This window comes from Leptodactylus fuscus, chromosome 3, assembly GCF_031893055.1.
Source record: "Leptodactylus fuscus isolate aLepFus1 chromosome 3, aLepFus1.hap2, whole genome shotgun sequence".
In the NCBI taxonomy this organism is placed as follows: domain Eukaryota; kingdom Metazoa; phylum Chordata; class Amphibia; order Anura; family Leptodactylidae; genus Leptodactylus; species Leptodactylus fuscus.
Genome location: NC_134267.1, coordinates 132338891 through 132364132, shown reverse-complemented (window position 1 = coordinate 132364132; position 25242 = coordinate 132338891). Strand labels below are relative to the sequence as shown.

Sequence of the window (25242 nt, the reverse complement as noted above, 5' to 3'; positions counted from 1 at the left end):
ATAGTACACAGCGACGCTCACCGCCTTTTTAGTGTTACGTTCTGAAGGCCATTACTTTTTCATTTTTCCATCAATGTAGCTCTTTAGGCAATTGATTTCCCTTGGACGAGTTGTATTTTTCTAGTAATATTTTGGGGTGAAAATATTTTCTTTGTGGATAGAATGAGAAAAATCACGTTGCATTAACTTTTTATTTTAAAGTTGAATTTTAAATGTCTTGCTAATTTAAAAAATAAAGAATACATTTATAAAAAGCTTTAAAAAGAAATAATTTGCTTTTGCATTGCTACCTTCTAAAGCCATAACTTTAAGAGCTTGTATTTTTAAAGACAACTTGTGCTATTTATAAGTATGAATTTGGCCTATTTATGACATTTAAGGCAACACTTTTTAAATATAGCTTGAAACCAAGGCAGAGAACCACACAGTGGTATAAACAGGCCCCCGGATCGAAGCCACTAGGTTCTTGAGCTTGAAGGCTCAAGGTGTTGAAGTGCCCCTGGGGATGGTGACTTCTGGGGTGCCTGAACTCAATGAGGATGGGATCACACTAGGTCTAGCACACTGCACTGTACTTTCCCTTTCACAGTTTGACTGCACTTACTCTATATGCTCAGTATTTCCGCCTTGCAGGAGAATTTTTATAGATCCGGTGGGTAGATCGGGCCATATAACAGCACTCTTTCCACTTATTTATTTATTTATTTATTTTTTTCACCTATGTCACGTGGATTAGGGATGCAATTGCCCATTAGGTTCCCTACTACCCTGCTACCTGGCCAAACTCTTCTTTTGTGGAGGTGGTTATGTTGTTGGCTCCTGGTAGTAAACTGGGGTGAGAGCCCATGTGGACGGCAGGGGCAAGATGTATTCATTGCTTCAGTTTGGGAAGGACACATGGAGTAAATAAATGCATTGTGGCAGTTGATTATTGCCATTTTTTGCGCACAATGTGCAATATGTCTTGTGTAAATTCTCTTTGAGATGAAAGTGTAACTTCACTGATCTCCGATATTTCAGATTTCTTAATGCTGCCCATAGAGTGGAGTACAATTATAATTATGAAAATATAGTGTAAAGCACTAAAAAAAAGAGTTCAGAATTATAAGAAAAAATATGCATGTTAATTATTGCAGCGAATTAGGATAAATAATTGATGGAAGTATTAAATGAAGAATAGGATGTAAATATTGTTATGTTTAAATCTACAAATTCGGATATTGTGCTGGTCAGTAGACTTGGCTTCAAATAGAACAATAAATAAAAAGCACAATTCTCTTTCTCCTTTATGCAGAGTATATGTGCTGAATACCAGTGGATTACTGTCTCTATTCTGCATTAAGCTACAGAATACATGGAATCATTTCCAAGCCAGCGATCGGTATTTTCCCTTATACATGCCTGTCCATTCTATTCATTTCTTCCCCAAATGGATGTATAGTAGCAATATGAAATTTCATTAATTCACTTCTCTTGCTGCTTGCAACTCAATTTTTTGGTTTGCATTTCTCAGAAAAGCCGATTCAGTATGTTGTATGTTGATCATTTTAATTCCAGTGTCTTTGTAGTGAATTGAATATTGTATCAGGCATATATGTTAGTTCTCAAAAGATTTTAATAAAAAGAAGCATCACAGAGCATATTATATAGAACATATTATAGACATTTTGTACATATGATAGTACATCTCAATAGATTAGATTAAATAAATAGTCAAAAAGTTGTTTTTTTTTAGTAACTCAATTGAAAAAGTAAGATAAATTATACTGAGTCATTACAGAGTGAACTTTCCAAGTGTTTCTTTCTGTTAATGTTGATGATGGTATCTTACAGACTAGGAAAACCCAAAAGTCATTATCTCAGAAAATTAGAATATAAGACAGACTGTAAAAAAATTATTTAACACAGAAATGTTGGCCAAATGAATAGTGTGTCCAGTAAATTCCCTCAATACTTAGTTGGGGCTCCTCTTTCATGAATGGCGGCATCAATGCGGCAATGTGGCATAGAGGCGATCAGCCTGTGGCACTGCAGAGGTGTTATGGAAGCCCAGGTTGTATGATAGCAGCCTTCAGCTCATCTGCATTGTTGGGTCTGGTGTCTTTCATCTTCCCCTTGGCAACACTCCATAGATTCTCTAAGGGGTTAAGGTCAAGCAAGTTTCCTGACCAATCAAGCACAGTGATACTGTGGTTATTAAACCAGGTCTTGGTACTTTTGGCAGTGTGGACATGAGCTAAGTCCTGTCGGAAAGTGAAATTTCCATCTACAAAAAGCTTGTCGGCAGAGGGAAGCATGAAGTGCTCTAGAATTTCCTGATAGATGGTTCCGCTGACTTTGGTCTTGATAAAACACAGTGGACCTACACCAGCAGATGATATGGCTCCTCAAACCATCACCAATTGTGGAAACTTCACACTAGACCTCAAGCAGCTTGGATTGTGTACAGCCTCTCCGCTCTTCCTCCAAACTCTGGGACCTTGATTTCCAAATGAAATGCAAAATTTACTTTAATCTGAAAACACCTTTGACCACAGGCCATAACTTTTTGATGATATTCTAATCTATTGTGATGCACTAGTACTTATTATTGAACTCCACTGCCACTGCCACTTTTTTTTGCATGACCAGAGATGTGCTAGACAAATTAATAGTCATATATGTATTAGTAAATTAGATGCAAATCACTCTCATGGGTTTCATTAATGAATTCCCTCCAGTGTGTAGATATTTGACCAATAATTTGTCCCCATGGCAATCTAAAAGGCCATGTAAAGCATAACCATTGACATAAGTAAGTAGCATCAGCTACTGTCTCTATTTGTTCTGGCAATCACATGATCATTGGGGCAGCTCTCATAATGTGAACTGTAAAACCCCCACAGCCATCTATAACTTCAGTCCAAAAGTGTATATAGGAGTTTGTTTTTGCTATATATAGAATATCATGCCTCATTTCTACAACTTCACCTTTGATTCAGTCCACTTGGTTGCCACCCCATGTCTATCACTAAGGAAGAAAACATGCTATGAAACCTGAATACATTAAAAGAAAAAAAAATGTATTTTTACTTTCTTAACTATAGAAAAGATTGCAAAACGTGGCATGATGAGTGTGTATGCAGTGTTTCAATGGCAGGGAAACAAAATGGATGCAGAATCCAGTAATATAGTGAAAAGGCTAAGATAATCACTGTTCTACTAGGTCATGGCCATGTCATCTGATAATTATATTGTTGCTATGGATTTACATAGTATAATCAATTGTACAGGTAATATGCAGTTCTTGGAAGGCAAGTGTAATAATTATCATTTTAGGAATCTGCCGTTAAACTGGCAGGCAATTCATATAGTAACACATAGAACTGTAAATAAAAGTAATGTAAAAGGTACCATTCATTTTCTAAGCACGTTACGTGTCTTTCTGTCCATGGCAGCAGCACTTAAAGAGATGTCTATTCTTATTATACATGTTATTTACTGACTTTTAGTGAGTGAGTCAGTCCTAGCTTGTTACCTAATAGGCATCATACACCAAGGACATTGTTATATGCTGTCAGATGACATTACATGACCATGACATGTTGCACTTTCTGCTTGTTCCTTTCCTTTGCCATTATAGACAATCACAAAAACATATGTATAAAACATCTTTTCTATTTCTTCTGTGCTATAAACATAGTCTTTGGGTTGCTTGTGCCTTGAATAGATTGTTCTTTAGTTGATGCTGCCAAACCCAGCTTTTGTTGTGGTTTATGGGAAATAAGACGATATTGAATTACTTTAGCATTGTAGAAGCTGAGGCTCTTTACATAGATAGTAAGATTATGCATCTGAAAGTGAATGTTCTTTTGCCACATAATGTCACCCCATATGGACAATGCACACAGTATGGAGCATGCTTCTGATGTTTGTGACTTGTTAGGGCGGCTACTATTTTCTTTATATACAGTAGTATTGCACGTTTCCCCACCATAAACCATTGTTTTACTGCGTGCTTTGCTCACTGCACTAAGCAAACAGGTATGAAACCGTCTAAAAGAAGAATGGCCTTTGTCGCACACAGCAACCAATCAGAACAAAGCTTACATTTGTCAACAGCGCTGTAACAAATAGGAGTTGTGCTTCTGTGCCCAGCAAAGCAAGCTCTATTGATATCCCTCTCACACACATTGTCTTATATATGAGGTCACGAAAGTCATGTTCTACAGTGAGTCACTGTCACATATAGAAGCCCTCATAGATACTAGTAATGTTAGGGCTCATTCACACAGGGGAGGTGGGGGCGGATTTTGACACAGAGAGTGACGCGGGAGCCACGTCACTCTTGGGTCAAAACCCGCCTGCCACGACCATCGCGGTCGCAGCTTTCCCCTCCGTAGCCGGCTCAAATGAATGAGCCGACATCGGATGGTGCTGTGGCTAGGCGTCTTCCGCGGCTCAGCGCGCCGCGGCTTCCACCTGAAGAAAGGGCAGCTCGCTTCTTTTTTCGCCTAGCATTAAAAAACGCTAGCGAAAAAAAAGAGCTAGCCCTCTACATAGAGTAGCATTATATGTAGGCGGATTATGACATGGATTCCGCTGTCAAAATCCGCCTCCATGTCCCTGTGTGAACTAGCCCTTACTGATTCCTTCATTGTTTAGACTTTTAGGCAAGGGTTTATATTTCCATAGCTCTTAGCTAAAAAGGGTCATTTACCACCTCCACCAATAGTAGCTCTTTATATCCTATAATAGACTCAGTTCCATTGATTTCAGTGCTGTAATTTTTTTTTCTCTAGCCCCCACCATATGAGCCTGATATGCTAATTAGGGTCACCACTGTCAAATGGGTAGTGTTAGGTAGTTACAAGTCAAATAATCCAAATATTAGAAATGTCACTAATACAGTAAAGCACAAAGTCCAGTTTTTATACGTCAGAGTATAACGCTTTCTCACATGATGCTTTCCCTTTTTATTTTATTGATGATGTTCAGTTTCGTGGTTTAAAAGTTCACAGCCTGAAATGATCATCCTATTCCTGTTTTTTTTTTTTTCAGGGTACTCTGAAGCCATACTGTGTTCTTTGGGATGACTCAAAATCGTAAGTGGCAATTTTACTTTCTTATTTATTATCCGTTTCTTTCCTCCTCTATAATTTTATAGTTGCTTGCATTATGTTTAGATGTGATTTCAAGCTGGAATATTTTATGATTATTGTTATTATTATCATCATTTATGTTTATTATTCTGGTTCATTCAGCAGTGGATTAGCCAGGTTTTGATGAGAAATAATCATAATAAAATTACAACATTAGCATATAATGGAACAACAGGAGAGGACAATTTGCTGGTAATACTATATTATGGTAAAAAAAGACTGTGAATTTAACTCATAATATGAAGAAAAAAATATAATATATATAGTGCATTATTCAAATTATTATGATTTATTCTAATACCAGTATGTTTTCATTATATTTAATTTATATAGAGAGATACATGAAGTATTTTACATTTTGAATTTACTTTTTTCTTAACTTGGACATTTGGGAATTTATGTTGTCCAAGGTTGTTTTTTTGTGCTGAGGACAAACATAAATTGTACTCATCTGCCCTTGTACAGTAGCAAGAAAAGTAGTATTAAAATGTAGCAAAAGAGTAGAGTTTGATCAGGACCAAATATTCTCACATATGCCCATTCCCCATCATTGCAGGAGATTTTACTGAGGACCTGTTACATATCACAAAATGCTAAATGACATACCATCCTCTTTAAGGTGGATAACCATATAGCAGCTCAACATTAATTGAAGTAACACATGCCTGCAATGAAAACTATGAATTTAGGCACTCTTACAGTATTTTTGGTTTGTTTTATTTTGTAACAAATTTACACTTCTCAAAAACTGAGTTAAAAAACACTGTTAAAAATGGAAACAAAAATGCTGAAATACTACAAAACACAGTGGAAGCTGATGTAAAAGGTTAAAAGACTCAATATTTGGTGCACAAATGTTAAGAGCAAGAACTGGATCTTAACATGGATGTTAAAAAAAAGGATGCAGACAGTCTGATATATTTTACCCAGTGGAGATTCAGCCTGAAGCAAATGAAAATGCTAAATTATCATCACGTGCAATGGGAGAAATTCATCATTCTCTCTATTCCACAAAACTGACATATTGCATGTGATGATAATTTGGCTGTTGTAGAGCATATTTGGGGCAAGGACCTTTCTTCCACCAACCATGTCCCACAAGCCTAGATCCACACCTCGCTCACCAGATTGTGTGAATATGGGTGTAGTGGGGTGGGGATCGGCAGGGCCGCCTTAGCCTGTCTGATTCACTACAATTTATGCCAGTTTTCTAACTAATGGTTCATAACTGGCGTACAATTCAATTTTGGCACAGGGGTGTCTGACTAAGGCCCCTTCACATGGAGTAAACGTGCGTGTATTTTGGCAAAATACACGTGTAAAAATCAGACTCCCATTGACTTCAATGCCATTTTTTTTACACGTGTAAAAAAACACGTCAAAATACACATCAAAATACACGTGTAAAATGTCATTGAAGTCAATTGGAGTCTTATTTTTACACGTGTATTTTGCTAAAATACACACGCGTTTACTCTGTGTGAAGGGGCCCTCATCATGACAGTCTCTTCATAAATCTCTTGGTCCCTGCAATAGTCAGGCCCTTTGTTAAGACTGGTGTATGATATTCTTAATCTGTCTCAATTTCCCAAAATATGCGAAAACGTATTGTAAGGCAGTTGTACAATGGGCCCTAAAGTGGTCAGTGAAAAGATGGGTTTGTTGCTTATGGCCGTCAATCATAGCACAAAGTTTTTAATTTTTCCAGAGCAGTTAAGAAAATAAAAGCTATAGGCAACAAGACCAGCTTTTTCTTTTACAAAATTTTGATAAATGAGTATCAATGTGTATTTGCAAGATTATGTACAATTAGAATTATTAACCATATTTGCTATTATCCTAACTGAAGAATAAACTAAACTGCAATAAATCATGAACAACAGTATTCTTTGCATGAGTGAGCAACAGTTATACATGCCTGCTTTTCCTTCAATAAGCAGAATATAGATTGTTTTCTTGACAATTTCCCAACAAAGCAAAATAGCAAAGAGCTTACCATTTGATATATCTCAAGATTTATCAAGTTGATATGGTCATTTACTGTGCAGGGATATTGGCCTTCTTTGTGGTGATAGTATAATATAAGAATACAAATATATAACTATAACTGATGTTACCAGCATTCTACTGATGGTATAAAGCACAACTTCAATAATGTGGTGCTTTTATGCGCATTATGATAGGAATATATAATATACTACCATAATGCTGATCATCTAACTGCATGGGACCCCAAGACTGATACTTCCACACCAATCTTTGCTCCATCTCAGGCCATCTTCCACTTCAGGGGCACTACACATAACGTCCCAAGACTAAACAACATTTGAACATAACATCCTAAAGCTGTTTAGTGTCCAGATGTAGTATGCAGTAGCAAGCTGGTGCCAAAGTGGAGGCAAACCTGGAAAGGAGTGGGAATCGGTGAATACTGTGTGTACTTATTATACTTTGGGGGTCTAAGAAGATCCCAGAGTATAATAATAGTACTGAAATTGTTGGGAACATATTATGCTTTGTGGGGCGTTGTGTGACATGTATTATAGTGTGCGGTGCCACTGTACTGAGGGGCTTCTGGGAATTATATGGAGAATTACATACCATGTGGAGCATTATACTGTGGGGGGAGCACTGAGGATCACTATATACTGTGTGGGGAGCACTATCTTTTTCACATGTTACAAACCCCTCTAAGAGTATCAACCCTATTACACACTTTTGTGTCATTGACAAACAGGCAATCCTAACCTATCAAACTTTCTCCACTGTCACTACACAAATATTAAAAAGAATGGGAACCAGGACTGGCCACTGAGGTTCATCGCTTGTGACTCTTTTGTCCTCAGAATGCACACCATTAACAACAACAATCTATGCATCAGCCAGCTATGAGTCCACCAAACTATCCAGTGATAATCTTCCTGAATTTATCTATCAGGTTGTTATGTGACACTCATCCAACACTTTTGAGACTTCAAAGAAATCTATCAGATTAGTTTGACAGAAACTGCTCTCAGTAAAGCCATGCTGTTGTGGATCCAAGAAGTTACTGTTTTTTTGGTGGTCAATTGTCATCTTTTTCAGGAGAGTTGCCTTATTTTTACTATTACCGGGGTTAAGATAACTGATTTATCTGTAGTTTCCAGCTTCTTCTCTGCTACTCTTCTCATGGATGGATATACAGGGGTGAACCTACCTTTTTCGCCACCCGAGGCGGACGACAGAAAGGGAGCGAAGGGGGCGGGGCGGAGCGGCGTTAGCAGGCAAAGAGCAGGCAAGGAAAGGAACTGCTCTCTGCCTGAGCGTGAGGGGAGGCCGTTGGAGCAGTGCTGCGTCCACAGGGCCTCCCCAATCCACCGCTCAGTGACGGTGACGCTAAGCCAGTCCAGGACAGCTTGTCCAGGACTGGCTTAGGTAAGCAAAAATGCTGCCCTCCCCGGGGCCCTGGCATTGCGCCGCCTGAAGCGGTCACTTCAGGTCGCCTCATGGGAGGTGCGGCGCTGTGGATATAACATCCATAATACAATTGGTGTTGCTGCAACTTATTTGTGTATCAAGTCCCTCATAACAGGTGATTATTCTGAAGACTGATAATCCAGGAGACCATATCCAGAGTTCTTAAGGACTCTGAGGTGGATGCCATCTAGACGCATGCCTTGTTTGACTTTAAATGTCAATTCACCCATTTTTTTCTTAGTGTTTCCTATGTGGATAAATAATGCAGCACTTTAATAGATCTAAATTTTACAAATGATATGAAATAAGTTTATCGGTTTTATTGTTTAGAATTTTTTTTTTTATAAATGGATACTTTTTAATGTTTTTTACATTTTTAATGTTAAATCTCTAATCTTTAACATTAACATATTGCAATACTTTTTGTAATTCAGTACGGTATATCGCAATATTCCTGTTGTTCTATGGTGACAGGGCTGGGAGCCTTCAATAGGTCATGGAAGCAGATCCCATACAATTGCAGCTTAGATGTCACAGGCTCAAGTAAGCCTGGCATCTAAGTGCTCGCCATGTCCACTATCCCCGATTGCAGCTGTTTCTGGCAGGTATCAGCTATATTCTTATACTGGTCACATCCAAGAAGCAATATACACATGCATGCTTATCTCAGCTGAAGATACATGTTTATTTGGAGTGGGATTTGGTGGTAGCTTAACCCCCAAAAGACTATGTATGTTGTAACCTTGTTTCTCATAGTATCTGCCATCGAGAGATAGCTGGAAGACCCCCATTCACATCATGCTGTTGACTGGTATTGTTGTAATCTTAATTATTGCAAAACCAGAATCAAATATGGGTTTTGTTTTCTGAGCTGTATGTATAAAGCTGGTCCTACAGTGCAGTGCAGATGTTAACCTGTCAGTATCCAACATTTATGAGCCTTACTTGTAATGAAGCATTGCAGTCTGATTACTCTTTCTTACTCAATTGAAATAATGAAAAGGACATTTACTTTTAGGCTGTGTTTGTTTGCATTGCGCATTTATCCATCAATCCTCATGTCTAGGTGAAAGTGATGCTGTGCAGTTTTTGAACCATTTCAATTCTGCTTATTGGAAATGTAAATTATTCTTGAGTTCTCATGGGATAACTAATCTATACAGTATTCAGCTCCAGCAATCAGCACTTTCTGGTGTAGAAGGACAGCTTGTCCAGACAGCTTTTTATACCAGTATATTGTACCTCTTTTACTGTAGTATGGTGACATTTTTTCACAATAATTGTGGTTGGAAAAAAAAAGTGATCAAAACATCAGATATTCTCCAAAATGGTATTACTAAAAAATACATCTGGTCCCAGAAAATGCCTTATGTGTCCCCATATACAGAAATATTAAAAAGTATCTGAATAAGGTGATTTTTTTTTTTTTTTTTTTTGCAAAAACTATATAAATTTGTTATTCCAGGAATCGTACTAACCCATAGAATACAAGTGATATGTAATTTTGGCTACACAGTGAACAAAGCTGTAAGATAGCCGCACAAACACAATTTTTCTCCTATTGCACCACACTCTGAATTTTTTTCTAGCTTCCCAATACATCGTATGGAATATTAAATAGTTCTATTATAAAGAAGAATTTGTCCCGCAAACACTAAGTACACCTCAGTAGTTTTTGAATGTGCCCGTTGTTATTCATATGCTAATTAGCCTTCTCCGTGCACCCCGGAAGTGTCTGTGATCACAGTCTGCTATACTCTATATGTGTTTGAGAGTAGAGAGATGAGTTATCAACACAGCAGCCTCTCTGCTCTTATACACATAGAAAATAGCAGACAGTGATCACAGACACTTCCGGGGGGGAATGAGAAGCTAATTAGCATATGAATAAAAACAAACTTATTCAAAAACTACTGAGGCAATTTACATACAAAAGGTATGCGTGGAATAGCCTTTCTAAAGTCTATGCAAGTTTGTGCTTAGCTAAAAATGACTTTTCCCAATGATAGAGCCCCTTTAAACAATAGATACCCTGTGATAGAGTATCTCAAAATCATGTTGCTTTGAAAAGTTTATAATCTTACAGCACACATATATGGATCTGTCTAGTTTAGTGAAAAGAATTTGGGATAAAATATAACATCATACATACAGCATACATGTTTTATATTGTGCACCTTATTACAGGCTGTAATATATAATATATTATTGTACTCATGGGGGCAAGTTACTCCTACCTAGGATGTCACAAGAAGAGACTGCTAAAAAGGAGTCAGTGATAGAGGTCACCATGCAGATTGTACCTCAAAATTAAATTTAAGCAATAAGGAGTCTTTCAGCTCTGCTGTTTTGAAGTGATAGAAAATATTCTGTGTCCTTGTAGCTTTGCTCCACGTATTCACAGACAAACTAATAACAAATTATGTTCTGGCAGTGTTCTTTGATGTCTTCTATTATGAACATAACTCAGCAGTGTAATAATAATCTCTTGAAAAGCTTTATAATGCTGCACTATATTGTTAGAGTAGAAAAAAACAAAATTGGGGATTTTGATAGTATTAAAATATTTTATCATTTATTTATAAAGCATTATGAAACCTGTGAGATTTGTGTAAAATTTTATTGCTAATAAAATCCAATGATGTACTAAATCTTGAAAATGATAACTGGCAAGTAAAGACTTAATGAAAACTAAGCATATTTACAGTACAATTTGATCAAATAAGCCATCAGCAGCAGAATCGTAAGAGAAGATGTTTTCTTCAGATCCATAAAATTACATTTTTCTACTTCAATATGCCAAAACACTTTGATAACATGAAGTTATGATCCCATGAACTCGCAGCAAAGTTATGATACTATGAAATTACTTGACACTTAATATATAAAGTAATTATTTGTGTTCATTTTGTGAGGTTATAAAACATTCAGAAAAAACATTTTTTATCTGACATAATGTCGTTTGCTCTTCTCAATATGTCGTTCTTAATGGTTTTGTCTAGGAACATAGAGCCAGTGCCAAGACTTCTAAACAGTTTAATTTGAAGTGATTGAATTAGACTACTGTAATACATTATATAAATAGGAGACACACGTTTTTAGAATAACTTTACAGGACAATTTTTCTTTACAGAACTATTTCTCTGGTGTAATTGAAAATATAATGCTCATGTATTGTAATGGCTGCAAATAGTGTGGTAAAATAATTGAAATCAGTGCGTGAATTCATGACTAGAGCATTTGCCAAGCTCGGAAATTTCATTTAAGAGTTGTAAAATATTTTTTTATTACTTTAGTCTTCAATTTATTTAGTGGCATGTTGTTTAGTATGTGCCAGGATGAGTGAATCTTCTAAAGTCCTTTTTTTCTAGTGATTCTTCAAAATAACTCTGGCCCCCTCTGAATCTCAAGAATGGCAAATCTATTCAACCTCAATCTAATTTCATCTAATCTAATCAATCTCTATTTATATATTGGGAATAATGCTAAATACGTACAGTGAATTAGTGCAAAAAAATGCATTTAGGACGTAATATATATATATATATATATATATATATATATATATATATATATATATATATTCTCCCTATTTCCTGGGTAGCTCATGACATCGTTACGTATTATACTTGTGCAATGATTGCATTGTAAAAATAGGCTCTACCCACGCTTGTATATTTAACAGTCTCACAGTGGTTCTACTATACATCTAGTAAACATTCATAAAAAGAAGGTAAATTGGTGCTCAGGTTGCTAAAGAAGATCACTTTAGAATTGTTGTAATTACAAAACAGATATAACAAAACATAGAAAGGTGGGAGAACCATTGGGGAGAACACCTCCCTCCTTCTCGGTTCCACACATGTAAACCAAGCCACAATAGGAGACTAAAATAGGAAACCCATCATTATAATGATCCTTCCCGCGCTGTAGGTGTCTTTTTCCTGATAACCAGGTTAAAGGGGTGTTCCCTGAGTTGTCATGCACACAGATCAGCTGTTTGAAGAGACTGTAGCATTCAGGTGAGAGCTGTGTCTTCTTATCTGCAACTACTTCAAACAGTGGATCAATGGGGTCTTGAACGTTGGACTCCCACAGGATGCACCATCAACCTTGCTAAAGGCTTTTCGACAAGAGATGTATTGCAGCTATAGGTATAATCCAAATGGCCCAAAAAAGGTTTTGGGAGGAGGCTAAGTATTAATAAGGAAATTGACATTTTTCTTTTAAATTATCTCTTATTTCCAATATATGTTTTTATTACAAAATTTTAATCAATCTAGGATTCATTTCTTGTTTATCTGCTCCACTTCCATTTGAGACCCTTGGATCTGCTTTCTTTATAATTCACTTTCTGTTATCATTAGAGGATCTGTATGTCTATCTTCTAGAGATGAGCGAACAGTGTTCTATCGAACACATGTTCGATCGGATATCAGGGTGTTCGCCATGTTCGAATCGAATCGAACACCGCGTGGTAAAGTGCGCCAAAATTCGATTCCCCTCCCACCTTCCCTGGCGCCTTTTTTGCACCAATAACAGCGCAGGGGAGGTGGGACAGGAACTACGACACCGGGGGCATTGAAAAAAATTGGAAAAAGTCATTGGCTGCCGAAATCAGGTGACCTCCATTTTAGACGAATAGTGGATTTCAAATCCGGGTCATATGAGAATGTGAACTTTGTGACTATGAGACAGGGATAGCTGTACAGGCAGGGATAGCTAGGGATAACCTTTATTTAGGGGGGAATGTTATTAAAAATAACTTTTTGGGGCTCTATCGGGTGTGTAATTGTGATTTTTCTGAGATAAACTTTTTCCCATAGGGATGCATTGGCCAGCGCTGATTGGCTGAATTCCGTACTCTGTCCAATCAGTGCTGGCCAATGCATTCTATTAGCTTGATGAAGCAGAGTGTGCACAAGGGTTCAAGCGCACCCTCGGCTCTGATGTAGCAGAGCCGAGGCTGCACAAGGGTTCAAGCGCACCCTCGGCTCTGATGTAGGAGAGCCGAGGGTGCACTTGAACCCTTGTGCACCCTCGGCTCTGCTACATCAGAGCCGAGGGTGCGCTTGAACCCTTGTGCACACTCTGCTTCATCAAGCTAATAGAATGCATTGGCCAGCGCTGATTGGCCAATGCATTCTATTAGCCCGATGAAGTAGAGCTGAATGTGTGTGCTAAGCACACACATTCAGCTCTACTTCATCGGGCTAATAGAATGCATTGGCCAGCGCTGATTGGCCAGAGTACGGAATTCGGCCAATCAGCGCTGGCTCTGCTGGAGGAGGCGGATTCTAAGATCGCTCCACACCAGTCTCCATTCAGGTCCAACCTTAGACTCCGCCTCCTCCGGCAGAGCCAGCGCTGATTGGCCGAATTCCGTACTCTGGCCAATCAGCACTGGCTAATGCATTGTATTGGAGTGATGAAGCAGTGCTGAATGTGTGTGCTTAGCACACACATTCAGCTCTACTTCATCGGGCTAATAGAATGCATTGGCCAATCAGCGCTGGCCAATGCATTCTATTAGCGTGAACTGAGTTTGCACAGGGGTTCTAGTGCACCCTCGGCTCTGCTACATCAGATTGCTACATCTGATGTAGCAGTGCCGAGTGTGCATCAGATGTGTAGTTGAGCAAAACTGACTCAGCACTGCTAAGTCTCTGCATTCGCATAGGAATGCATTGGCCAGCCTTCGGCCAATCAGCTCTGGCTCTGCTGGAGGAGGCGGAGTCTAAGGTCGGACCTGAATGGAGACTGGTGTGGAGCGATCTTAGACTCCACCTCCTCCAGCAGAGCCAGCGCTGATTGGTCGAGTTCCGTACTCTGGCCAATCAGCACTGGCCAATGCATTTCTATGGGGAAAAGTTAGCTTGCGAAAATCGCAAACTGACAGGGATTTCCATGAAATAAAGTGACTTTTATGCCCCCAGACATGCTTCCCCTGCTGTCCCAGTGTCATTCCAGGGTGTTGGTATCATTTCCTGGGGTGTCATAGTGGACTTGGTGACCCTCCAGACACGAATTTGGGTTTCCCCCTTAACGAGTTTATGTTCCCCATAGACTATAATGGGGTTCGAAACCCATTCGAACACTCGAACAGTGAGCGGCTGTTCGAATCGAATTTCGAACCTCGAACATTTTAGTGTTCGCTCATCTCTACTATCTTCCTCTTTGTCCATAGCATCTCTGTATGTCCTTTTACCTGTTTTTACTACGTGATCTATAGACATGTCCTACATAGCTGTCATCTTGGCTGGGTATTTGTTAAAGGAAATATGTCAGGTGTTTTCTCCATCCTATACTGGTCCCAGTATGTGCCGAATCAAGTAATAATTTTTCCAATAGTGCCCCTCACTAAGCTTTCTGTTGCTGAAATGTCAAGTTATATGCTTTTAAAACCTTATGCAAATTTACCTTTTAAGGAGTTGGCCACTTTCAGACCAATATTGAGAGACAAATGTTATTGTTTGTATAATAAAAAGTTATATTATTTTCCAATATACTTTCTATATCAATTCTTCTTGGTTTTCTAGATCTCTGCTTGCTTTCATTCATTCTGCTTCCTTCCAGTAAACAAAAATCAGTCCATGGTCATGTGATCTGAAATCAATGGTTATGTGATGAACCCACAGGTGCATAGTTCATTCCCATACAAAGATTGGATTACTGTGCTGTGACTATAACAAGCTGCGCACCTGTGTGTTAATCACATGACCATGGACTGTCTATCCCATGACCATGGACCATATATCATTTCACCATGGACTGATTTGCTTCCATCGGGAGTAAGCAGAATGAATGACAGCAAATTGATACATAAAGTAAATAGGAAAATTGTACAACTTTTTATTATACAAACAAAAATATTTGTCTCTCAATATTGGTCTGAAAGTGGCCAACCCCTTTAACTAGTCACAGTGGTGTGGCTTCACCTTGATATGCAATCATCACTCTAATCACACCCTGTGAGGTCAGCAGGTAGGTAGTTTAACAGAGTGATGTATGAGAGTCATGGACATGTCTGTTCTGCCTCACAGGGTGTGATATAGTGCAATAACTGCATGGCTAGATGAAACTGCTCCCTGTAATAGTAGTGAGTTAAGGTAATTTTGCGTAGGTTTTAACAGCTTATAAATTGACTTTTCTGCAATAGAAAGCTTACTGAGGGGCACCATATGACATTACTTAATACATTTAGTGTGGAAAACGTACCTGAGCAGCTTTTCTAAACACAACATGGTTTGCTGACAGGTTCACAAAGTGATATGCTAATATTTCTATTTGTGTCTATGTGTGACCATTCAGTGGGGGAGGGTAAATTGCAGCCTTTCAAGTCTGTCATTAGGATGTTGTGGTATTTGGTTAAGATCAGATGAGTGTGAACCTATCTATTCTGTGTGCCCCACTTCCAACCACAATATCTATGTTTTAACCACAAGATCTGTTTCCTCTATGCCCAACCTCCAGTTTCAACTGGAAGCATACTTTTGGTTATTTAAATATTTTTGGTCACTAATAGTTCTTAAATCCTTTTTGCACACTATTCTTTTATTCAGTTTATGTACTATTACCCGAAAATGCGAGTGTGGCTTTTTATTTAGTATTAAAGTGGATCCCCAAATCTCAATATTTATGGACAATCCTTAGGATAAGTCATCAATATGAGATAAGTGGGGATCTGACACTTGGCACTTCCATCAGTCAACTGTTTTGAGCGCAGTGTATGTTTCCAGGAGCAGATAGTTCAATACAATGTGTATTGGCCACGCTGATCTATTGCTGCTGAGTTCACATTCAACCCTTTTGTTTTTGTTTGAAGTCTACAGAAATATTAGTAATTGGGATTCATGGATATCCATTTGCAAACAGATTCAGCTTAACTATCATGGCACAGTTTCTGCCCCCATATCATGCTTTTACCTGTATCATAATGTTTAATTGTTATGTGTCAGGCAAGATTTCTGCTATGCACCCTTATCAGTACACCTCTGACCTTACTTTAGGTTATTACTGATTCAGTTATTTAATACGATTGTGCAATAAAGGTTTATTAAAGTTCAACCTACATTACAATAAAGCGATAAAACAATTCTATATTAAATATGAATTATAATTGTAATAGATAAATTAGATATAAAATGACACGTATTGCGTTTTATTAAGATTTTAAAAAAGATTGTGACTTGTAATCTTCATATAGGATTATTTCCAACAAGCGATCTATGCTACACTACACGAGGAATATAACAGCCCTTAGAACTCTCCAAAACACAAATTGGATGTTGTTCTGAATCCCGATTGAGATGAAAGACATGTACTCACTAGAAGAGTATTTTAAGAAAGATATTGCAGAAGAAATAAATATATACACTACCAATCAAAAGTTTTAGAACACTTCAATTTTTTTAAGTTTTTATTGATATTTACACATGAAACCACGGAAGAAATAAATAAATTAAGTTGAGTAAAAATAATGGATTATTCCATTCCCTCAAATGTGCTGTATTTGTAGGTTGCATTGCTTTCACCCTTCTTTGCAGTTCACCTTCAACAAGCTCATTACAGTTTAAGTCTGAAGATTGGGCATGCATATTATATGAAGCCAACCTGCTTCTAATCTTCTTGTGTGAACAATGGTGACGAACCTATGGCACGCATGCCAGAGTGGGCACTCAGAGTCCCAGCCAGGCTCCTTTATCGCTTGCTAACAGGAAATCTGGGAAAGCTGTCCCAGAACCCTCGGCAAGCGATCCAGCAAATGCACCTAAACCGGAAAACTGTCAGTGTAGGCCGCGGATCCGCAGGACCGTGCCTTAGTCTGACAGAAGACTATGACCTCTGCCCCAACGCAGGCGTGATCATTGTCTTGCTGTACAATGAACCTCTGATAAACTAGGCATATCAGGTAATTTGAACAAAAATAATTGCAGGTAAAACTGCATTTCTGTGACCCTGATGGTGGGTGATAGTACTCTGTTGTATAACTGCAATCATCTTTATTCAACTTACCTGATAGGTTCTATCTCTCCTCCTGATGATCCCATCTCTTGTCCAGCATGGGAGAATCGCGTATAGAACTTTATTAGAACTATTTTAGCTCTTAGAAGGCTTTGTCAGTATTACCCCAGCTCCTATCCTCATATGTAGCAATCTCTACTGGGAGATTGAAACTCTTTACTTCCATAGAGGGATGCATTGCTCTTCTGTGATTTCAGTGAGCTGATAGTCAGGAACACCTGTGGACATCCATAGTAGCACTCCAGACTCATTTTCATGGATCATCCCATTATAGCAACTGTATTTTAGCAACATCTTCTCATGCTCCCTGTACTGATATTCATCTGTCTGTCAGGTACATTAATTTGAGTAGAGGGGGTGGTTTTTCTTGCCATTTATAAACCCAAATCAGTGATGGGGGATTTAAAGGGGTTGGTCACTTTCAGACCAATATTGAGACACAGATGTTATGTTTTGTATAATAAAAAGTTGTACAATTTTCCAATATACTTTCTGTATCACTTCCTCACAGTTTTCTAGATTTTGGCTTGCTGTCATTCCTTCTGTTACTTCTAGTGGATAAAAGCCTGACCATGGTCATGTGATTTACGGACCATGGTCATGTGATGAGTACACAGGTGCCACTCATTATAGTCACAGCACAGTAATTAGACATCTGCCTGGTAATCAGCTGTACACCTGTGTACTCATCACATGACCATGGACAGTAAATCACATGACCATGGTCAGACTTTTATCCTCTAGAAGTAACAGAATGAATGACAGCAAGCAGAGATCTAGAAAACTGTGAGGAATTGATACAGAAAGTATATTTGAAAATTGTATGGCTTTTTATTGTACAAACAATAACATTTGTTTCTCAATATTGGTCTGAAAGTGGTCAACCCCTTTAAGATGAACAAATACCCTTACCTGGGAATGTAGATGCCTTAAACAAATGGAAGCTTAGCACTCCACCCTGATATCTGCACCACTATTATTACACTGCCCCAGGGCTATACATTAGGTGCGTGATATATGGTTTTATTATATATAGTCAGACCATTTTTTATTTCTATTATTCATATACAGCCACGCCTTTCAGTGAATCCTTATTACTTTGAGTGACTATCCCACTGTGATCAGACATATGCAATTGATGTTTAAAATCAAGGGGGTGGACAGTTACCAGAAACAAGAGTTAATGGAACAAGTCAAACCATCCACACTCTGATGAGGAGCCCACAGTGTGCTCTACCAGCCACACTAACATCATCGCAACTGTCAATCACTGCATAGGGGTTGTATTGCTGCCCCAGCATTATATACAGGTGAGACCACTAATACTGGCGACATATAAAGACATGTCTTATTATTGTATTTGCTGGACCGTAGATGGCACACAAGTCTATTATTAGTATTAGTATTAATATTTAAACATAAAATGAAGAGTGATGGGGAAAATTATGGATAGCACCAGTATACATAAATTTGGACATATTAGAAACTGCAAACTGTCCAAAATACCCCCTGCAGGGCAACGCAATAAAACTGCCGACAGCTGCTCAAGTAAATCAACCTATGGCTATTTTATGCAAGATTGCTTTTTGAAATGCTGTCCAAATATAATGAACAGATTTTGCCTTAGGGATGTCACAAAAGTAGTTATGTCCTGACAGCTGTTTAAAAGCCACAGGAAACAATGGGACCGTCTTCATACATTTTTTCAAAATATGTTCCTTCTGATGCCTGAGATGGAAGATATCTACTAAACAACTGACAAACTTCATTCACTGTGCTACTTGCTGGAATTGAAATTTTCATAAAGTATTCATGAATTTCCATCATGAAACTTACCGACACTGATGCAGCTAAAATATTTGTGTGGCATTAGAAAAAAGGGTCTGCTTAATTCTCTACAAAACAGTCTTGTCAATGTTTTATGTTTGGTATTGTAGCTTAACTTGATTATACATATAATATATATATATATATATATATATATATATATATATATATATATATATGTATGTATATACACACAAATACCATTGATTGACACTGAAGTGATACACCAACGGGCGCGTGCCTCAGAACCACAAATCCAATGATGAGGTGAACCAAAATAACTTTAATGATTACGCGTTTCAGAGTTACGCATGTTTTACAAAAAAAAAGTACTTCCTTCTTCAGATCTAACATAAACAAGAACAATAAAAAAAATCAATAATGCTGAATAAAAAAAATGTAAAACTACATATTACGCCAACACATAGACACAATATATTCAAAGTTGGAGTCAAATATGTATACATAGACAAGTAGATTTAAATAATCTATTATAATCAATCATCATGGAATCTGCATAATTATTATTCATAATTACGTATTGTGTTCTTTTCAGTTAAAAAAAAAGGGGGAGGAGCTAAGAGGGTAGGAAAACCACGTTTACACTAATTATATTAAAAAGGTCACATCTTCAAGCCTTGTATATGTAAGTCTAATTACAAAGCTGTAAAAGGGTAAGTCGTGCCCATAATCCCCCCCCCCCTCCTTTTTGGGCACGTTAATAATCTTCCAATATCATTGAGAACATATATCACATAGGGAATTAGAATGCATTTGGATATTATATGACATAGATGTATACATTTCATCATACTGCTGTTATGTTTTTTGTAAATTCCTACATTGCACTTACAATCTATATATTGATTCAATAATGTACATCATAAACCTATTGATACATAGTGCACTTGCTATATGGCTATCTGTGGGTTACATCCAGGAATATATGGATATATGTATCTATGCATCCACATAGGGCTAAAAATGGTATTTACCTAGCTATGTATCTATCTGTGTGTCTGCATATACATATGTATTTATGGATGGATGAATATAATAATTCTACACCACCTATATTTGATCCATTTTTACTTATATATTTATTTATCAATTATTCTATTTATGTATTTATTTGAAAATAAAATACATATATATATATATATATATATATATAATATTTTATAATTATTTAAATGTACTTGTCTAGTTATACATATTTGTCTCCAACTCTTCATGTATTGTTGTATATATATGTGTTGGCATAATATGTAGTTTTTAGAGATGAGCGAACACTGCTCAGCCGATCCGAACAGCACGCTCCCATAGAAATGAATGGAAGCACCTGTGACGCTGACTTTGCAGGCGGTGACGCTGACTTTGCAGGTGCTTCCATTCATTTCTATGGGAGCGTGCTGTTCGGATCGGCTGATCCGAACAGTGTTCGCTCATCTCTAGTAGTTTTACATTTTTTTTTCAGCATTATTGATTTTTTTTATTGTTCTTGTTTATGTTAGATCTGAAGAAGGGGGTACATTTTTTTATAAAGCGTGCATAACTCTGAAATGCGTAATCATTACAACTATTTTGGTTCACCTCATCATTGGATTTGTGGTTCCGAGGAGCAAGCCCCCTGGTGTATCACTTCAGTGTCAATCACTGGTATACGTCTACCAATTTGCTATACGATCTAGTCTCTCCTGACGATCGTAAAACCAAGGGACTGGCGACCCATATATCACTATATACAGTGGGGCAAAAAAGTATTTAGTCAGTCACCAATTGTGCAAGTTCCACCACTTAAAAAGATGAGAGGCGTCTGTAATTTACATCATAGGTAGACCGCAACTATGAGAGACAAAATGAGAAAACAAATCCAGAAAATCACATTGTCTGATTTTGTAAGAATTTATTTGCAAATTATGGTGGAAAATAAGTATTTGGTCAGTAACAAAATTTCATCTCAATACTTTGTTATATATCCTTTGGCAATGACAGAGGTTAAACGTTTTCTGTAAGTCTTCACAAGGTTGGCACACACTGTTGTTGGTATGTTGGCCCATTCCTCCATGCAGATCTCCTCTAGAGCAGTGATGTTTTGGGGCTGTCGCTTGGCAACACGGACTTTCAACTCCCTCCAAAGGTTTTCTATAGGGTTGAGATCTGGAGACTGGCTAGGCCACTCCAGGACCTTGAAATGCTTCTTACAAAGCCACTCTTTCGTTGCCCTGGCGGTGTGCTTTGGATCATTGTCATGTTGAAAGACCCAGCCACGTTTCATCTTCAATGCCCTTGCTGATGGAAGGAGGTTTGCACTCAAAATCTCACGATACATGGCCCCATTCATTCTTTCATGTACACGGATCAGTCATCCTGGCCAATTGCAGAGAAACAGCCCCAAAGCATGATGTTTCCACCCCCATGCTTTACAGTAGGTATGGTGTTTGATGGATGCAACTCAGTATTCTTTTTCCTCCAAACACAAAAAGTTGTGTTTCTACCAAACAGTTCCAGTTTGGTTTCATCAGACCATAGGACATTCTCCCAATACTCTTCTGGATCATCCAAATGCTCTCTAGCAAACTTCAGACGGGCCCGGACATGTACTGGCTTAAGCAGTGGGACACGTCTGGCACTGCAGGATCTGAGTCCCTTGCGGCGTAGTGTGTTACTGATGGTAGGCTTTGTTACATTGGTCTCAGCTCTCTGCAGTTCATTCACTAGGTCCCCCCGCGTGGTTCTGGGATTTTTGCTCACCGTTCTTGTGATCATTTTGACCCCACGGGGTGAGATTTTCCGCAGAGCCCCAGATCGAGGGAGATTATCAGTGGTCTTGTATGTCTTTCATTTTCTAATTATTGCTCCCACAGTTGATTTCTTCATTCCAAGCTGGATGCCTATTGCAGATTCAGTCTTCCCAGCCTGGTGCAGGGCTACAATTTTGTTTTTGGTGTCCTTTGACAGCTCTTTGGTCTTCACCATAGTGGAGTTTGGAGTCTGACTGTTTGAGGGTGTGCACAGGGGTCTTTTTATACTGATAACAAGTTTAAACAGGTGCCATTACTACAGGTAATGAGTGGAGGAAAGATGATATTCTTAAAGAAGAAGTTACAGGTCTGTGAGAGCCAGAAATCTTATTGTTTGTAGGTGACCAAATACTTATTTTCCACCATAATTTGAAAAAAAAATTCTTACAAAATCAGACAATGTGATTTTCTGGATTTGTTTTCTCATTTTGTCTCTGATAGTTGAGGTCTACCTTTGATGTAAATTACAGACGACTCTCATCTTTTTAAGTGTTGGAACTTGCACTATTGGTGACTGACTAAATACTTTTTTGCCCCACTGTATATATAATCACTGCCAACTAGAAGCTGGTTTAGATTTCAGCTATAATTTTCACCAATTTTTTGGTATTAATTACAATCAGTTTGTCAGACCCTCCTATCCATTGGCTGCGCTGCACCGTTTTATGCAAATTGCCAGTGGCAAGTCTACAACAGATTGTCTCCAATTTATACACAGTACTTCTCAATGGCAATATATTTTATTTCTTTAACCCATTCCAGACATTTGCCATAATAGTACCATGGATGTCAGGTATTTACATATTATATTGTACAGAAGACACCCAGCTATAATGCCCACAACCAGTGCCTTTGAGATTAATTTTCCTGGCAGCGCATGGTGCTACCCTTTTTGGGAGGATCGTCGGTCCCCAAAATGAGATCTGGGGCTGGCGATCCATTGAGAGGCTTACGGGCTTTTCTATGTAGTCTGTAATAGAACTGCTAGCATTTTGCAACAAATTGGAGTACATTAGCATTGTAATGTACTGCAGTATTCATCAGACCCACTAGGGGGGTCTAATAATTATAATTATTTACAGCTTCCAAGTACATTTTATGAATATTAGAAAGTACAATTTGTCCTGCAAACATTAAGCCCTCATATGGCTTTGTGAATGGAAAAATAAAAAAAGCTATGAGGTTTGGAAGGCAGAGAGCCAAAATTGAAAAAAGGTTCCCCTTCCGCAAGAAGGGGTTAAAGGGGTTGTCCAGTGGAAAAATATGTTTAGAATTGTTTTGCATGCTGTGCAAATAATAAAATACAGTAAAATATTGTAAATATAGTAAAGCATACTCACCAATCCAGCAATGCTTCCATTCCTATGCTGAATAATCCCCTGTTAGTTTTTGCACTGTGGTAGTGCTACCTCTTTGGGACTGAGCAGCACTGAGATGACAACAACATTGATCAGAGAAGAAAGTAATTCATTCTTTTTTTTTTTTTTTTTTTTTTTTTTTTGCTTTAATGCTTTGATTTACTCTATAAATTTAGCAGAAATGTCACCATGTTACTGGCACATATCTCAGGTTACTGAATATGCAAAGGCCCCACATAGTGAAACTCAGCTAAAAACAACACAGTGACAACACAATGTGTTATTTCTGCAGCATTTTTCATTGAGTTTTTGATGTGTTTTTCTTCATTTTTTCTTCCCCCATTAAATATATAAGGAAAATGCTTGCAATTCCACATCTAGAATTAACATGCTGCCTGACACAGTTGGAAAAATTTTTTTCAGCCATCTCATTTCTGAAAAATCATTTCTATTATTTTCAGCACCCAATATGCTAATTTGGTTTTCTACTATACAGTGGGTGGTCCTGTGTTTTCTGCTCTGGCTTAGGGCCACCCAACTAGCAGTAGAGAGCCTAATTATCATATTGGGCAATGAAATGATCAGCACTGATTTCTCAGAAACTGAAGGATATAGAAAAACTCCAAGTATGTCAGAATCAGAGGGAAATAGAAAAAACACACCTATACTGCTAAAGAATGGAACTAGTATTTTCAATATGCTATATGTAGACAAAACAAAGCTACAAAAGCTACAAAGAGCTGGAAGAAGCCACAGCAAAACATCTGTAAGAGCACAACTCCATCCATGGTCAGTATTTGCACTTTTACAATGTGACTATATTCATTTATACTTTGTTCTCTCAGAATTGTCCTATGTATTAAAGGAAGTATATAATGATAGTTATCCAATGTGATTTTCTCTTCAGGATATTACACTGACCTATATATTCAACCTTGCAGATCAAGTACTATTTAGGTGGGAGAATATCATTGTATCATTTAAGGCAGTCGTTTAAGCTATCCATTCAATAAATTTACCAAAATATTTTTCAAAAATGTGTCCTGTATTGGCTGTTTCTGTAGAAGTTGTACCTATTGAAGGAGGCAATTCAAGTCTGAACCGGTGAAAGGTCCTCTTTACATTGAATTCTTCAATAGTTTTCTATGACTTTTATTCTATGACTCCACGCTGTAGTGTGTCATCAGATTCAGTTTATAAATTTAGATATCTGTACATGGCCTGACAAGTTATATGTGTGTAAGAGTTCACAAGAGACTTTAAAAAAAAGCAAAAAAAAAAAATTAGTTGTCAGCAATAAAATATCCTCATAGATCCATAATATAAAGTACATACACTGTATTGAAGATAAACATCTATATACATTTTAATACATTAAGGGGCTCTGTTCAAACTTTTTATAAGTTGCCCCCACACACAATTTAATTTTTCCATACCTAGCCCCATAATAAGGCCTTCTGTGTCCTCATAGAAAAATCCCTCAAAGAAGTGATACCAACTTTTATACCGTATTCAGCTATTATTGATTTGTGACCTATATGTTCTTAAATCAAGAATTGATTAAAAAAATATATATATATACTCTGCTAACCATGTACCCACGTAAAGGCAGACATCGGTTGTTAAGATGTT

The 25242-nt window shown here is 37.7% G+C and overlaps 1 protein-coding gene across 8 annotated transcripts in view; it reads left to right on the top strand.

Annotated features, from left to right (window-relative positions):
- ADGRB3 (adhesion G protein-coupled receptor B3) overlaps positions 1-25242 on the top strand; it is a 690055-nt gene that overhangs the window by 454589 nt on the left and 210224 nt on the right. For all 8 annotated transcript variants that reach the window (XM_075268344.1, XM_075268342.1, XM_075268340.1 and 5 more), the window contains one exon: positions 5041-5084. In XM_075268344.1, coding sequence (XP_075124445.1) covers positions 5041-5084 — 44 coding nt within the window. The remainder of the gene's footprint in view (positions 1-5040; positions 5085-25242) is intronic.